Source organism: Dermochelys coriacea, chromosome 21 (genome assembly GCF_009764565.3).
Source record: "Dermochelys coriacea isolate rDerCor1 chromosome 21, rDerCor1.pri.v4, whole genome shotgun sequence".
NCBI lineage: Eukaryota > Metazoa > Chordata > Testudines > Dermochelyidae > Dermochelys > Dermochelys coriacea.
This window is the reverse complement of record NC_050088.1, coordinates 545,320-562,351: the sequence shown is the minus strand read 5'-3', so window position 1 is coordinate 562,351 and position 17,032 is coordinate 545,320. Positions and strand designations below refer to the sequence as shown.

Genomic DNA, 17,032 nt, shown 5'->3' with positions numbered 1-17,032 from the left:
AGAAGGGTAAGGGGAAATCCTGGCCTCCAATACCTGTATCTGCCTCTGATTTCTAGTTCTGAAAGAGAGATGAACATTCATTGGTACTTCCAGCTTGCCCTTCAGAAAGGGGTGTAGTGTCCTCTCCTCCCCAAACACATGTGCACACAAAATACTCAAAGATAGGACACATTCCACTGAAGTTCAATAGCTTTTATGAAGAGAGGGGGTCAAACTGCAAGTACCTTGAGATTAGTGCATAAGAGCAATAGAACTTCACAGACTCAGCCTTCTCTCTGGACAGATTCATGTGCAGCAAGAATGGTTTATTGATAGCAGATCTAAATACATACTAAAATTACAGTTGTGATCAGTGATGAAAAGTTGGGCAGACAAGGCTAAAACCTCAGTTCCAGTCATTCTGGCTGCACACAATGCTCTCTTCTGTATAAACAACAATAATTAAGCGGATTATGTTGTATTTTCAATATCTAAATGGAGATAGTTATCATATGCTATGCAACGAAGAGAGAGTATTAGTGTTGAAATCCTAGTTTGGTAAGGAAATACTGCAGCTAATCCTGGAAGCGGAGGAGCAGAACTGTGATCTGTGAATCTTTGATTACAAAAGATTAGAGCTAGAAGGAAACATTAGAAGAGATTACTCTGAGAGCCTGCGATGGACAAATGGACTTTGAAAATTCATCAGCCACAAACATTTTAAATGTGAAAGCTAATGTGTCTGTCTCTTTGCTAGGATCTTATTTCCCTTTGTCCCTTTATTTCCCAGCTTTCCCTGGAACTCTGCATTGGGATGATACTGGCAATGATTCCCCCACCATAACTGTGGTCCTGTTCCTGACATTTTTCTTCAGCTCAATCACCTAAACTATCCCAGTACTTTGGGATCTAGCTGCCTTGTTCCTAAATGTTGGCTTTGTCTCCAATTCCAGTATTAACTGCAAACATGGAGATTTTTTAAATTCCAAAACCCAGAATCTTACATGTAGTAGTAGGAACAGATTTACTCACACAGATGTATGGGCTAGCCCACTAACACCTACAAAGTTTTCCGTCATTGCCTCCTCTTATTAAGCTAGCTTTCCATCTGCCTCCTTCCTCCCACTTGATATTCTCTTTCCTGACTCTATCTTGACATTAGGCATTGATCTCTATTGTAGATCCTAGTCAAATGATTCACTGAATGCCAATGTATGTATAGAATGTCTCTGGCCTACCAGAATCTTTCTGACAATCCTGCATACCAAACCACATATTTTTACCCCTTATGTGGTTCCTTCGATTGTGATCACCCATAACATTTCTTGTGTAGCAGCAGCACAGACGGCTTTCACTTCATGAAAGTGTAGATTACTGATGTCAGAGAACTAATTGTTTGGTTAGCAGAAAGGCTAGAGATAAATAATTCACTGTGTGACTGACTGTCACTGAATGCAGCTGAGAGCTCGAGGGCTGCAGTGGCATATTGAGAATCTGTATAACTGAGTAGGCACCAGGTCAACAGTGGGTCAGGAGGAGAAATGGATCAATAGGCGTCTTAAGAGTAAACTCTGGATTCTACTGGACTATTCAGGGAGAAGCTTGCAAAAGCAGCCTTGTGAACTTAAGGAAATACTCTTAGACCATAGTGGCAGGAATCAGAGAGGCAGTCAGACAGGGACCTAGCTGCAGTGAAAGGAGCCCCAAGTTTAGACAGAGGCCCAGGGTGAAAGGGAACTACACAGTCCAGTGCACAAGGGAAGGCTGCACATCATCAGTTTAATGGCTTACGTAAGTCACTGGAGAAAACAGCAGACTTGTATCCTGTCTGATGAGGCCTCGGGTACCTCAAGGGTACAGACAGAGAATTGAGCCCAATGGTAGCAAGGTTGAAAAAGTCACTAGTCAGGACATTGAGTTGCAATGAACAAATGTATCGCAGAAATACCACCAGGCATAGTGATGAATTATGCTCCACTGCCTTCATACGCCATGCCAGATTCTGTGCAATGGCTCCCTGTAGCACTAAATTTATTCACGGAGTTCAAGCCCAAAAGGCCATTAAATTATCTAGTCTGTCTGTATAACACAGGGCAAAGAATTTCACCAAATTATCCCTCTATGGAGACCAATAACGTGTTTGGCATCCATTCTTGATACAAAGACATCAAGAGATGACGAATCCACCACTTTCCTTGGTAGTTTGTTCCAATGGTTAATCATTCTCCCAATTAAAAATATATGCCTTGTTTTTAATTTGAATTGTTCTGGCTTTAGCTTTGAGCCATCAAATCACCTCCGTACTCCTACTCACGGCTCCCTGTTTCTACTTCCAAGGGTCACATTAGATTTTTTTTTTTTTTTGCCACAGTGTCAAACTGAGAACTTAAGATGCATTGTTTGTCCACTGTGTCTCCTTTTCAGAGTCACTGCTTTCCAGAAACAGTCCTCCATTCTGTAGGAGACATTTGTTCCTAGATTTCTGACCTTGCATCTGGCTATATTAAAACACATTTGTTTGAAAGGGACCAACTTTCCAAGTGATCCAGATCACGCTGTGTGACTGCCCTGTCTTCATCATTATTTGCCATTCCACCAATTTTTGTGTTATCTGTAAATTTTATCAGTAATGATTCTTTTTACTTTGACTTCCAGATCATTGATGAAACTGTAGAAAGCAGTAGGCTTAGAACAAATCCATTTGGAACCTCTCTAGAAATGCCCTCCATTTTATGGCGATACCCAACTGACAACTACTGTTAGTGTTGCTAATGCTGCTGCTCTTTGAGCATCTGTGCATTCTGCACCAGCATAGATTGTTGATTCAGCACACCTCAGGTTACTGCTAAAGAAGGACTGTAGGCTCAGTTCAATGGCAAAGGCTCAGCAAAGGTCCATTGTCAACAAGGCACGGTATCAGAGCCCCACATACCAAGCTGCAGGTTCACTAATGAATGGATGCCAGTGACCAGGTATCTGCTTAATCAATATAATATTGTCCCCTAGGACAATACAAAACTGCCCCTCCTGTGACTTCTCCTTTTATACGTTGATACAAAGAAGTTACGTATTACATTCCAGATGTTATTAGTTACCATCCTTGCACTTGCACCTTTATAGTTCAAACAAAACATCCTCATCCATTATTCTGTCATTACCTCCTTATTTTATGTGGGGTCTGTGTATTCCTGTACCATTCTCTTAAGAATGTGTTTATGTAGTTACTTGAAAGGTATGTGTGTTCCTGTATCATCCTCTCAAAAATGTGTTTACATTGCTAGCTAATACCTAGTGTTACTATTCTCGCAAGGTTTACTTTGGTTCACACTTTTAGGTACACCAAGGGCTCCTGAAAGGCCTACAACTACTACTATTTGGGGTTGTTCAATTAGTTCTTAATTCAGTTAACATTTGCTTTACTGATAACTGTATAGTGCTAATTTGTTAATCAGAATGTAGAAGGGATTTTATGCTACCCTTAGCTGTATGTTTATGACAACCTCAGAGTTACAAACTGACCGGTCAACCACACATCTCATTTGGAACCAGAAATATGCAATCAGGCAGCAGCAGAGACCAAAGAAAGAAAGAAAGAAAGAAAGCAAACACTGTGTTGAGCAGTACTGTGTGAAATGTAAACTATTACAAAAATAAAGGGGAAGTTAAAAAAAAAAAAAAAAAGATTTGACAAGGTAAGGAAACTGTTTCTGTGCTTGTTTCATTTAAATTAAGATGGTTAAAAGCAGCATTTTTCCTTGAGAGTAGAGTTTCAAAGCTATATTTAGTCAATGTTCAGTTGCAAATTTTTGAAAGAACAACCATAATGTTTTGTTCAGAGTTATGAACAACCTGTATTCCCGAGGTGTTTGTAACTCTGAAGTTCTACTGTACCTTTGTCTACCAAATGCATAATCTCATAAAAAAATGAGGTCAAACAAACCTGATTTGACCTGTTTTCCCTAAAATCATATTGACTGCGATTAACTAGGTTCCCATCCTTTAATTCTTTATTGATCAAATATTGAATCAGCTTTTCCATTATTTTTCCCACGATTTCTGTGAAGCCAACCAGGTTACTGCTTACCTGGGTCCTCTTGTTTGACCTTTATAGTACTGTTACAATATTAGCATTCTTCCAGTTTTTTGGAATTTCCCCAGTATTCCAAGATTTATTTAAAAGCATTAGCGGGCCAGAGATCTCCTCAGCCAACACTTTTGGGACTCTTGGGTACAAGTTATCGAGGCCTGCTGATTTTAAAATATTTATCCCTAATACATGCTATTTAACCATCTCCTCAGTTACTAATGGACTGGAAAGTACTCGATACCAGTACATCATCCTTCTTTCCAAATACAGAACAGAAATATTTACTGACTACTTCTGCCTTTTCTGCATTGCTATTAACAAATGTACTGTCTCCATCTAGGAATGGGTTTATGCCATTGTTAGGATTTCTTTTGTTCCATACTAAAAAAACTCCTCCGTGTTGTCCTTGGCCCTGTCAGCAAGGGATTTTTCTCTGATTTAATTAGTTTTCTTTATCTATTTTCTGCATTTTATTACTTCCAATTTAAATTGATTGCTACTTGATTTCCCTTTTTTCCATTTGTTTATGTATTTTTAATTGATGTCTTTATTTCCCCTCTAAACCAGGACGGGCTTTTAACCCAAGCTTTCCTCTTTGGTGATTGTAGAATTGTGGCTCTTTTGGACATGTAATGAACTCTTCTTAAGAACTACCAATTTTCATTCATTTTTTTTGTGTCTAAAGGTTTTCTCCAGTAAGTTTCACTCATAATATTCTTCAGCTTTGTAATATTATCCCTTTTGAAGTACTTAGTGTATACCTTTCTGATTGGGTGTGTCCTCTGTTTGCTCATACTAAATATAAACAGCATGTAATATGGTGAGGGCACATTAATTCCTTATCCACTGGGTTCCTCATGTCAGGACCAACAGATACAAGCACAACCCCAACAGCCTGGGGTCCTATATGTAAATGACTTTGAGATCTGTGGGTGAAAGGCACTAGTTGTTCCCCAACGGCACCCTTTGCAGGTATGCTGGGAAGGTGATGTGTCAGATGCCAGTGCTTTGACTTATGCAGGACTAGAAGAGGGACTCTGGATAGGACAGGTGTCTATGCAGTTTTTGCATCTCACTGGATTTTATCTCCCCCTTACCACATTTTGGAGGAAGTATGTTTTCTCTTGCATTGACCTTTTCTATCCTTTCTGGATCTCAGTAGAAACACCAATCTCTTTGTGCATGCTTGTAAATATTAGATTTTCTCAGGCAGGAACTTATTCCCTGAGACTAGTTTTATGCACATACACTCACCTGTTTAAAATATATGTACACACACAAACAGTATATCTAGTTACATTTTAATTATATCAGGACAAGAAAGAGTTAAATAGTAATAGTAGCAAAATATCAGTATTATAATTTTACTGCTGAGACAGCATGGACAGATGTTATCGAGAGTACAATTAATACTATGCTCATACCCTTAAGCCAGAAAGAGTCGTACCTAATTCCTGGCAGGTTATATAAAGAAACCCATTATTAGAGACCCCTGGGAAATGAGGTGGGATGAGTAAAATGTGTTTTTTCTGACATTATGGTATCACTGAAGGACCATCCCAGGACAAAGAGACACGTTCTGCAGTCTGAAGTCATGGCAGTGAAGCAGTCCTACTAATGTGCCAGCGAGTGGAGTAGCTTGGCACAAGTCTGGGCTAACTGGATCCCTCCTGCCCAACTCACTGTGTGTTCACCAAAGTCAAGTTAATCTTAATTGTATTGTATTTCTCATGTCCATGTAAATGGAGAACTGGGCTGTTGTTATGTGACATGTTTTGGATCAGATTCATGAAAACTTAACAGCAGCTAGTGGTTACTGAGGATGTGTCTGGGATGCTAACAGTAGAGTAAGAACCAGAAAAGCTCAAAGGACAAAATAAATGAGATGGGAAGGCAAGTTGGCTCCTGATGAAGCAGGAGAGGGCAACAGCCCTACTATCAATGAGAATGCACACGTCTCATCGAGGCCAACTCACATGCAGCCGTGCAACCCCCTTAGCCACCCAGAGTGCTTCCCCAGTATCTGTCCAGTCTCCACTGGGACTTGAGCACTCCCATTTCTAAACGTTCTCCAGACATAGATATTCAATATGGTGCTTCTAGCCATGCTGCATATAGCTGTTTCTAGAGACTTGATTCCCATTGGATATGACTAATTTTGAGTCACTGGTTGCCATCACTCTTTTGCAAAATAGGTTCAATGCCCAAATCATTTCTATATCTGCTTGTGCGGGTAGATTAAAACTCCTGTTCCCATGTAAAATGGTGGAGTGACGGAGGGAATTTTTTCAAATTAGCTACAGTTTGAATCTTATTAATTTTGGACTAGATTCAAAAAAGGACTTAGGCCTCTAACTGCCATTTTAGGCATCTGTATTCCAGAATGAAGCCCTACTGGGATTCACAACCCCATGATCTGCCACTGAAGCCAGTAGGTGTCACAATTTGCTTGGTACCTAAATTTTTGCAGTAAGCATTCTCTATGTGCCTACATTTCTGCATGTGCACTGCAGCCCTACCCCAGACCTCTGGATACCTAAGCCCCAGAACGATACATAAACTGGGGGGAATATAAGCATTCCTCTGCCAAAGTTGCCTGTGGGGATTGATCCACCAAGTGTGGTCATAGCTCATCTACTAAACTGGATCTCTATAGGGGAGCTTATGCAAAAAGGCCGGGTGGCAGAGAGGACCTCCCTCATAACTTTCAGCTCGCTGGTTAGAGTACTCAACTGGGATATTGTGAGATACGTCGTCCCACCCCAACCTCCCCAATTCAAGTCCCCCCTCTACTGGAGAGAGAGAGAAGAGATTTGAACAGGGTTGTAGTACATTTCAGGTGAGTGCCTACACACTGAGCAAGGGGATATTCTGATGTGGGTCTCCATCAGTCTCTGCTGTTGAAGCTGTTCCATTGTAAAGAAATAATTTTAAAAAGTAATTGGAGCAGGGAGACTGGATCCTGGGTCTCCCAAGTAGTGCTCTAACCATCAGGATAGAAATAAAGGAGTACTTGTGGCACCTTAGAGACTAACAAATTTATTAGAGCATAAGCTTTCGTGAGCTACAGCTCACTTCATCGGATGCATTTGGTGGAAAAAACAGAGGAGAGATTTATATACACACACACACAGAGAACATGAAACAATGGGTTTATCATACACACTGTAAGGAGAGTGATCACTTAAGATAAGCCATCACCAGCAGCAGGGGGGAGAAAGGAGGAAAACCTTTCATGGTGACAAGCAAGGTAGGCTAATTCCAGCAGTTAACAAGAATATCAGAGGAACAGTGGGGGGTGCGGTGGGAGGGAGAAATACCATGGGGAAATAGTTTTACTTTGTGTAACGACTCATCCATTCCCAGTCTCTATTCAAGCCTAAGTTAATTGTATCCAGTTTGCAAATTAATTCCAATTCAGCAGTCTCTCGTTGGAGTCTGTTTTTGAAGCTTTTTTGTTGAAGTATAGCCACTCTTAGGTCTGTGATCGAGTGACCAGAGAAATTGAAGTGTTCTCCAACTGGTTTTTGAATGTTATAATTCTTGACGTCTGATTTGTGTCCATTCATTCTTTTACGTAGAGACTGTCCAGTTTGGCCAATGTACATGGCAGAGGGGCATTGCTGGCACATGATGGCATATATCACATTGGTAGATGCGCAGGTGAACGAGCCTCTGATAGTGTGGCTGATGTGATTAGGCCCTATGATGGTATCCCCTGAATAGATATGTGGACAGAGTTGGCAACGGGCTTTGTTGCAAGGATAGGTTCCTGGGTTAGTGGTTCTGTTGTGTGGTGTGTGGTTGCTGGTGAGTATTTGCTTCAGATTGGGGGGCTGTCTGTAAGCAAGGACTGGTCTGTCTCCCAAGATCTGTGAGAGCGATGGGTCGTCCTTCGGGATAGGTTGTAGATCCTTGATGATGCGTTGGAGAGGTTTTAGTTGGGGGCTGAAGGTGATGGCTAGTGGCATTCTGTTGTTTTCTTTGTTGGGCCTGTCCTGTAGTAGGTGACTTCTGGGTACTCTTCTGGCTCTGTCAATCTGTTTCTTCACTTCAGCAGGTGGGTATTGTAGTTGTAGGAATGCACGATAGAGATCTTGTAGGTGTTTGCCTCTGTCTGAGGGGTTGGAGCAAATGGGGTTATATCGTAGCGCTTGGCTGTAGACAATGGATCGAGTGGTATGATCTGGATGAAAGCTAGAGGCATGTAGGTAGGAATAGCGGTCAGTAGGTTTCCGATATAGGGTGGTGTTTATGTGACCATCGCTTATTAGCACCGTAGTGTCCAGGAAGTGGATCTCTTGTGTGGACTGGTCCAGGCTGAGGTTGATGGTGGGATGGAAATGGTTGAAATCATGGTGGAATTCCTCAAGAGCTTCCTTTCCATGGGTCCAGATGATGAAGATGTCATCAATGTAGCGCAAGTAGAGTAGGGGCATTAGGGGACGAGAGCTGAGGAAGCGTTGTTCTAAGTCAGCCATAAAAATGTTGGCATACTGTGGGGCCATGCGGGTACCCATCGCAGTGCCGCTGATTTGAAGGTATACATTGTCCCCAAATGTGAAATAGTTATGGGTGAGGACAAAGTCACAAAGTTCAGCCACCAGGTTAGCCGTGACAGTATCGGGGATACTGTTCCTGATGGCTTGTAGTCCATCTTTGTGTGAAATGTTGGTGTAGAGGCTTCTACATCCATAGTGGCTAGGATGGTGTTTTTAGGAAGATCACCAATGGACTGTAGCTTCCTCAGGAAGTCATAGAATCATAGAATATCAGGGTTGGAAGGGACCCCAGAAGGTCATCTAGTCCAACCCCCTGCTCAAAGCAGGACCAAGTCCCAGTTAAATCATCCTAGCCAGGGCTTTGTCAAGCCTGACCTTAAAAACCTCTAAGGAAGGAGATTCTACCACCTCCCTAGGTAACGCATTCCAGTGTTTCACCACCCTCTTAGTGAAAAAGTTTTTCCTAATATCCAATCTAAACCTCCCCCATTGCAACTTGAGACCATTACTCCTCGTTCTGTCATCTGCTACCATTGAGAACAGTCTAGAGCCATCCTCTTTGAAACCCCCTTTCAGGTAGTTGAAAGCAGCTATCAAATCCCCCCTCATTCTTCTCTTCTGCAGACTAAACAATCCCAGCTCCCTCAGCCTCTCCTCATAAGTCATGTGCTCTAGACCCCTAATCATTTTTGTTGCCCTTCGCTGTACTCTTTCCAATTTATCCACATCCTTCTTGTAGTGTGGGGCCCAAAACTGGACACAGTACTCCAGATGAGGCCTCACCAGTGTCGAATAGAGGGGAACGATCACGTCCCTCGATCTGCTCGCTATGCCCCTACTTATACATCCCAAAATGCCATTGGCCTTCTTGGCAACAAGGGCACACTGCTGACTCATATCCAGCTTCTCGTCCACTGTCACCCCTAGGTCCTTTTCCGCAGAACTGCTGCCGAGCCAATCGGTCCCTAGTCTGTAGCGGTGCATTGGATTCTTCCATCCTAAGTGCAGGACCCTGCACTTATCCTTATTGAACCTCATTAGATTTCTTTTGGCCCAATCCTCCAATTTGTCTAGGTCCTTCTGTATCCTATCCCTCCCCTCCAGCGTATCTACCACTCCTCCCAGTTTAGTATCATCCGCAAATTTGCTGAGAGTGCAATCCACACCATCCTCCAGATCATTTATGAAGATATTGAACAAAACGGGCCCCAGGACCGACCCCTGGGGCACTCCACTTGACACCGGCTGCCAACTAGACATGGAGCCATTGATCACTACCCGTTGAGCCGACAATCTAGCCAGCTTTCTACCCACCTTATAGTGCATTCATCCGGCCCATACTTCCTTAACTTGCTGACAAGAATGCTGTGGGAGACCGTGTCAAAAGCTTTGCTAAAGTCAAGAAACAATACATCCACTGCTTTCCCTTCATCCACATAACCAGTAATCTCATCATAAAAGGCGATTAGATTAGTCAGGCATGACCTTCCCTTGGTGAATCCATGCTGACTGTTCCTGATCACTTTCCTCTCCTCTAAGTGCTTCAGGATTGATTCTTTGAGGACCTGCTCCATGATTTTTCCAGGGACTGAGGTGAGGCTGACTGGCCTGTAGTTCCCAGGATCCTCCTTCTTCCCTTTTTTAAAGATGGGCACTACATTAGCCTTTTTCCAGTCATCCGGGACTTCCCCCGTTCGCCACGAGTTTTCAAAGATAATGGCCAAGGGCTCTGCAATCACAGCCGCCAATTCCTTCAGCACTCTCGGATGCAATTCGTCCGGCCCCATGGACTTGTGCACGTCCAGCTTTTCTAAATAGTCCCTAACCACCTCTATCTCTACAGAGGGCTGGCCATCTCTTCCCCGTTTTGTGTTGCCCAGCACAGCAGTCTGGGAGCTGACCTTGTTAGTGAAAACAGAGGCAAAAAAAGCATTGAGTACATTAGCTTTTTCCACATCCTCTGTCACTAGCTTGCCTCCCTCATTCAGTAAGGGGCCCACACTTTCCTTGGCTTTCTTCTTGTTGCCAACATACCTGAAGAAACCCTTCTTGTTACTCTTGACATCTCTTGCTAGCTGCAGCTCCAGGTGCGATTTGGCCCTCCTGATATCTTTCCTACATGCCCGAGCAATATTTTTATACTCTTCCCTGGTCATATGTCCAACCTTCCACTTCTTGTAAGCTTCTTTTTTATGTTTAAGATCCGCTAGGATTTCACCATTAAGCCAAGCTGGTCGCCTGCCATATTTACTATTCTTTCGACTCATCGGGATGGTTTGTCCCTGTAACCTCAACAGGGATTCCTTGAAATACAGCCAGCTCTCCTGGACTCCCTTCCCTTTCATGTTAGTCCCCCAGGGGATCCTGGCCATCTGTTCCCTGAGGGAGTCAAAGTCTGCTTTCCTGAAGTCCAGGGTCCGTATCCTGCTGCTTACCTTTCTTCCCTGCGTCAGGATCCTGAACTCAACCAACTCATGGTCACTGCCTCCCAGATTCCCATCCACTTTTGCTTCCCCCACTAATTCTACCCGGTTTGTGAGCAGCAGGTCAAGAAAAGCGCTCCCCCTAGTTGGCTCCCCTAGCACTTGCACCAGGAAATTGTCCCCTACGCTTTCCAAAAACTTCCTGGATTGTCTATGCACCGCTGTATTGCTCTCCCAGCAGATATCAGGAAAATTAAAGTCACCCATGAGAATCAGGGCATGCGATCTAGTAGCTTCCGTGAGTTGCCGGAAGAAAGCCTCATCCACCTCATCCCCCTGGTCCGGTGGTCTATAGCAGACTCCCACCATGACATCACTCTTGTTGCACACACTTCTAAACTTAATCCAGAGACACTCAGGTTTTTCCACAGTTTCGTACCGGAGCTCTGAGCAGTCATACTGCTCCCTTACATACAGTGCTACTCCCCCACCTTTTCTGCCCTGCCTGTCCTTCCTGAACAGTTTATAACCATCCATGACTGTACTCCAGTCATGTGAGTTATCCCACCAAGTCTCTGTTATTCCAATCACGTCATAATTCCTTGACATCACCAGGACCTCCAGTTCTCCCTGCTTGTTTCCAAGGCTTTGTGCATTTGTATATAAGCACTTGAGATAACCTGTTGATCGCCCCTCATTCCCAGTATGAGGCAGGAGCCCTCCCCTCACAGACCTTCCTGCCTGTGCTTCCTCCCGGTATCCCGCTTTCCCACTTACCTCAGGGCTTTGGTCTCCTTCCCCCGGTGAACCTAGTTTAAAGCCCTAGTTTAAAGTCAGTGGTGTCTCGAAGATAGCTGGGAGTGCTGGTAACGAAGGGCCTGAGGAGGGAGTCTACATAGCCAGACAATCCTGCTGTCAGGGTGCCAATGCCTGAGATGATGGGGTGTCCAGGATTTCCAGGTTTATGGATCTTGGGTAGCAGATAGAATACCCCAGGTCGGGGTTCTAGGGGTGTGTCTGTGCGGATTTGTTCTTGTGCTTTTTCAGGGAGTTTCTTGAGCAAATGCTGTAGTTTCTTTTGCTAACTCTCAGTGGGATCAGAGGGTAATGGCTTGTAGAAAGTGGTGTTGGAGAGCTGCCTAGTAGCCTCTTGTTCATACTCCGACCTATTCATGATGACGACAGCACCTCCTTTGTCAGCCTTTTTGATTATGATGTCAGAGTTGTTTCTGAGGCTGTGGATGGCGCTGTGTTCTGCATGGCTGAGGTTATGGGGTAAGCGATGCTGCTTTTCCACAATTTCAGCTCGTGCACGTCGGCGGAAGCACTCTATGTAGAAATCCAGGCTGCTGTTTCGACCTTCAGGAGGAGTCCACCCAGAATCCTTCTTTTTGTAGTGTTGGCAGGAAGGTCTCTGTGGGTTAATATGTTGGTCAGAGGTGTGTTGGAAATATTCCTTGAGTCTGAGACGTCGAAAATAGGATTCTAGGTCACCACAGAACTGTATCATGTTCGTGGGGATGGAGGGGCAAAAGGAGAGGCCCCGAGATAGGACAGATTCTTCTGCTGGGCTAAGAGTATAGTTGGATAGATTAACAATATTGCTGCGTGGGTTACGGGAACCATTGTTGTGGCCCCTTGTGGCATATAGTAGTTTAGATAGCTTAGTGTCCTTTTTCTTTTGTAGAGAAGTTTGTAAATGGCTTGTCTAGTTTTTGTAAAGTCCAGCCACGAGGAAGTTTGTGTGGAAGGTTGGTTCTTTATGAGAGTATCCATTTTTGAGAGCTCATTCTTAATCTTTCCCTGTTTGCTGTAGAGGATGTTGATCAGGTGGTTCCGCAGTTTCCTTGAGAGTGTGTGGCACAAGCTGTCAGCATAGTCTGTGTGGTATGTAGATTGTAATGGATTTTTTACCTTCAGTCCTTTCGGTATGATGTCCATCTGTTTGCATTTGGAGAGGAAGATGATGTCTGTCTGTATCTGTGCGAGTTTTTTCATGAAGTTGACAGATTTCCACTCTATACGGCTAAATTCAGTGCCTTGCATAATGACAGGTTTCAGAGTAGCAGCCGTGTTAGTCTGTATTCGCAAAAAGAAAAGGAGTACTTGTGGCACCTTAGAGACTAACAAATTTATTAGAGCATAAGCTTTCATGAGCTACAGCTCACTTCATCGGATGCATTGTTCCTCTGATATTCTTGTTAACTGCTGGAATTAGCCTACCTTGCTTGTCACCATGAAAGGTTTTCCTCCTTTCCCCCCCCCTGCTGCTGGTGATGGCTTATCTTAAGTGATCACTCTCCTTACAGTGTGTATGATAAACCCATTGTTTCATGTTCTCTGTGTGTGTGTATATAAATCTCTCCTCTGTTTTTTCCACCAAATGCATCCGATGAAGTGAGCTGTAGCTCACGAAAGCTTATGCTCTAATAAATTTGTTAGTCTCTAAGGTGCCACAAGTACTCCTTTTCTTTTTGCGAATACAGACTAACACGGCTGCTACTCTGAAACCTGTCATCAGGATAGAGTCATTCTCATGCTTGAGATCTCTCTTGCTCTGGTTGAGTGATTGATTTATTTACAGTGAAACAGCTTCAACAGGACAGACTGAGGTAGTCACATATCAGAATGTCCATATATATCCCAGTGAGTGGGGCACTCATCTGACAGATGGCAGATCCTTTCTCACCTCAGGTGGAGATGGGGCTTGAGCTGGAAGTCTTCCACATCCCAGGTGAATACCCTAACCACTTGCTAAAAATTATGAGGGAGTATCTACTTGCAAAAATGGTGTAGTCACCTAACCACAAGAGAGAGTTTGCAGCTGAAAATCCCTAGCAAAGCAAGGTGCTGAACTTCCTGAGTGGAGCAGAGCTTAGGACACCCCCCTCTTCTTAGAATCTCCCATTGGCTAGTTGAGATGGGGAACTGCCTAGCATGCTGGCTTTTGCGAATCCCATTCTGGGATGCCTGTCTCTCCCCATTCATTGTACAGGGAGCCCCAGTGCCTGACTTAGACTTCATTAATCCCAGTGATTTTCTAGGCACCTGAAAGTTAAGCATGGTGCCACTCAGCATCTCCACATCTAAGTTTCTTTGTGAATCTAGCCCTTTCTATGCATGCTACTGCCTCTGTTATATCTATCTGGTTTCTGGTCACATTGCATCCAGTGGGAGCCAGAGTTAAGTCCTTCCCCAAAATAAACAATATGGGGAAAATAACCATCTGTAATTCCTATAGCAGCTCTCAGTTCTAAGCACCCAAGTTGGCTATATGTCCATGGTAGCCTTTTTGTCATGCTGTTACTGTCCTGCGTAGTCACTAAACTCATCGATAAGATCTTTTTTAAAGCAACATTTAGTTTAAAAGGCTGAGAGGAAAATGAGTGTTAAAGTAATTAGATTTCCAGTCCCAGTTTCCATGTGAGGATATAATTGGAACATTTGTTCCAATTACATTTGCTTTATAGTTCAGTATGAATTTTCAGTAGATAGGTTTGAGATAAGAAAGCAGCAATTCAAATGCAATTATATAAACAGTACGCTCAGCCTGGTATTAGCTTGGAGAGTATAAAGCACAGTGAGAGCTTGTGCTGGGTCGCAGCCTCTCCAACTCCACAATGCAGACTCAGGCTACTATATTGAGGAAAGATTCAGCTGCCAACAGGTTGGTCATTGCAGGTTCAGCATTGTTGCAGCTACTGGGTGTTGTAAACTGGACAACATAATGGCTTTGGCTGGGGAAACTAGAGGCTGAAAGAGTTCAGAGGATGATGTCCATAAATTTGTAGACACTGTCAGTTTAACTTTGTACTTTGGAGGCTGTTGAGCAGACCCTGGAGCTAACCAGAGCTTCATTCTAGGGATCCCTCAGCATGTATGCGAAAAGTCAGCAGAGCTGGTAGATGGTTGATTGATTTGAACTCTTTACTGATCTTCTGTCATTTGCTGTCATTTACAAGAATGTTACTTAATTACTGGCAGTGTACATATTTCACCAGCTCCAGTCAATGGGCCTCTAATTAAAACAGCCAATTGGAATGTCAGAAGTGTGATTATGTAGTCTGTCTACACAGCCATTTCTTTTCATTTTTTCACCATTTTATAGGACTTGCTTTCTTTAAAGCCAATGGAATTATTTTGGGTTTTGGGTTTCAACTCTAGCGCTCATTGTTTCTTTCGTTTGTCACATTTCTTAGATCCTTTAGTAGGGAGGGTTGGGGAAACTTCCTGCTATTTTATTGTGTCAGCATTTTATGACTCATTAACAGAAAGTTCCATGTAATGGGATTTAATACGAGGAAGCGAACATGAGATTTGTCTCATTGTTCCACGTTTTGGCACCCTGCCTCCGGCGGCAGTCAGTACTATTTCAAATAAAGGACTGAGGGTAGTGGAACTTCGTCAAGTTCTTGTTGGATATAATTTCATTCTTTTTCCCTTTTGGGAATAATATAACTGGTTCCCCAGTGGCTTTTCAGAACATGGCAGAAGGCCACATCTAATGCTTTTTCCTTTGATATTTTGTCTTTTCATCTAGCATGAGTCCCATCTTTCTGATGTCCCTTCTCTTTGGCCTGACTTTTGGGCAGGCAATGTCTTTTTGTGCTCCCATTGAGTACATCATCCACGTGGAGAAGAGAGAATGTGCATACTGCCTGGCCATCAACACAACCATCTGTGCTGGATTCTGCATGACACGGGTACCAGGCACTATTCTGTTCTAGGCGGGTGCTTCTATTGTGTCCACTGCTGTGGTATGAACATCTGAGCTCACTCATTACTTCCTCTAGAAAATCAGCAGGACAAACTATTAATCTCTTACATTATTTACAATAGATAGAAAATCACACACTTGCCACATTTGGCAAATCATTCAGACACGGAGGGGAGGTGGGAGAAGCCATCTGATGGATCTGGTGCCTATATCAAAAATGTCGTAGTAGAAGATTGGCAGCTGCTGCTCACATTGCAATGGCTTCTTCTCCTATGAATTTGGGGGTTAGGATGGAAAAGAGGTTCTTCTCCCATTTAATGAGGGACAGAATTTTTTTTAAATTACTAAGTGAATTGTTTCAGTAACTTCTGCCTCATCATGTGTGCAGCTGGTAAGTCAATGCACTGATCACAGTGATGGCAGTACAGTGTGGGGAGAGAGGTGTCTCTCACACATAGGCAGGTCCCATGCTACCCTTAGAGCCAGCACCTAAAATTCCACCCTTAAACCAATAGGCAGTCAGTGCAGGTCACGGAGCTCTGGTGTTACGTGTGGGTTTACCTCAGCCAGGCAGCAGGTGCAGCATAATGTGGAAATCTTTATAGAGATGTGGAGACTATTCACATGCAGATTTTCAGTGAGAGATCTCAGTAGAACTACACTAGAAATGCAGCCATTACAGTCTGCAGGGAAAGATGCCTGCCTTCTGAACACAATCAGAATGACTCAGGGGGGTCTTGAGTCACTGGGTCACTTGTGTATCCTTCAGTAAAACAGAATAACATCTCTCTCTTTTTTTTTTTTTTTTTTATAGGACAGCAATGGTAAGAAGCTACTCCTCAAAAGTGCCCTGTCCCAGGATGTGTGCACATATAAAGACATGGTGTACAGAACAGTGGTACTCCCTGGCTGCCCACGACACACTGTCCCCTATTACTCTTACCCAGTGGCGACGAACTGCAAGTGTGGTAAATGTAACACTGATTACAGTGACTGCATTCATGAGACAGTCAGGACAGACTATTGCACTAAACCACAGAAGCCCTATAATGTGTGAGCTTATTACTGAATGAGGTTGAAATGTACCTTATGCCCCACACTTAGCTAGTTGCTATCTATAACTGAGTCATAAATAAAATTGTATTACACAACAGATCTGCAAGTTGGTCTGTAGAATTTTTTAATCTAAAGGAATCCTAGCAAATTTACTGTTGTATCGCCCTGATAGGACAAAGCAACTACAACATTGGAGGGCACTGGTGGAAGTGAAGGGAGGCAAAAAGGATAAAAATAATTGGTGTGCAGGGAGGATTTAGGCATTGCT

At 43.3% G+C, this 17,032-nt stretch overlaps 1 protein-coding gene across 1 annotated transcript; it reads left to right on the top strand.

The window, feature by feature from the left end:
• Positions 1-14,375: 14,375 nt before the first annotated feature.
• On the top strand, positions 14,376-16,851 carry TSHB (thyroid stimulating hormone subunit beta). Its single transcript, XM_038379739.2, has 3 exons — positions 14,376-14,658; positions 15,532-15,694; positions 16,523-16,851. The coding sequence occupies exons 1-3, from the start codon at positions 14,612-14,614 to the stop codon at positions 16,763-16,765; spliced, it is 453 nt and encodes a 150-aa protein (XP_038235667.1). The 5' UTR covers positions 14,376-14,611; the 3' UTR covers positions 16,766-16,851.
• Positions 16,852-17,032: the final 181 nt, after the last annotated feature.

Excerpts from the sequence above, each read along its gene's own strand:
- TSHB (XM_038379739.2), top strand. The coding sequence starts at position 14,612 with ATGCAGACTCAGGCTACTATATTGAGGAAAGATTCAGCTGCCAACAG. Across the intron at positions 14,659-15,531 it reads AAAGATTCAGCTGCCAACAG|CATGAGTCCCATCTTTCTGA; the intron begins GTTGGTCATTGC and ends CTTTTCATCTAG. Across the intron at positions 15,695-16,522 it reads CTGGATTCTGCATGACACGG|GACAGCAATGGTAAGAAGCT; the intron begins GTACCAGGCACT and ends TTTTTTTTATAG.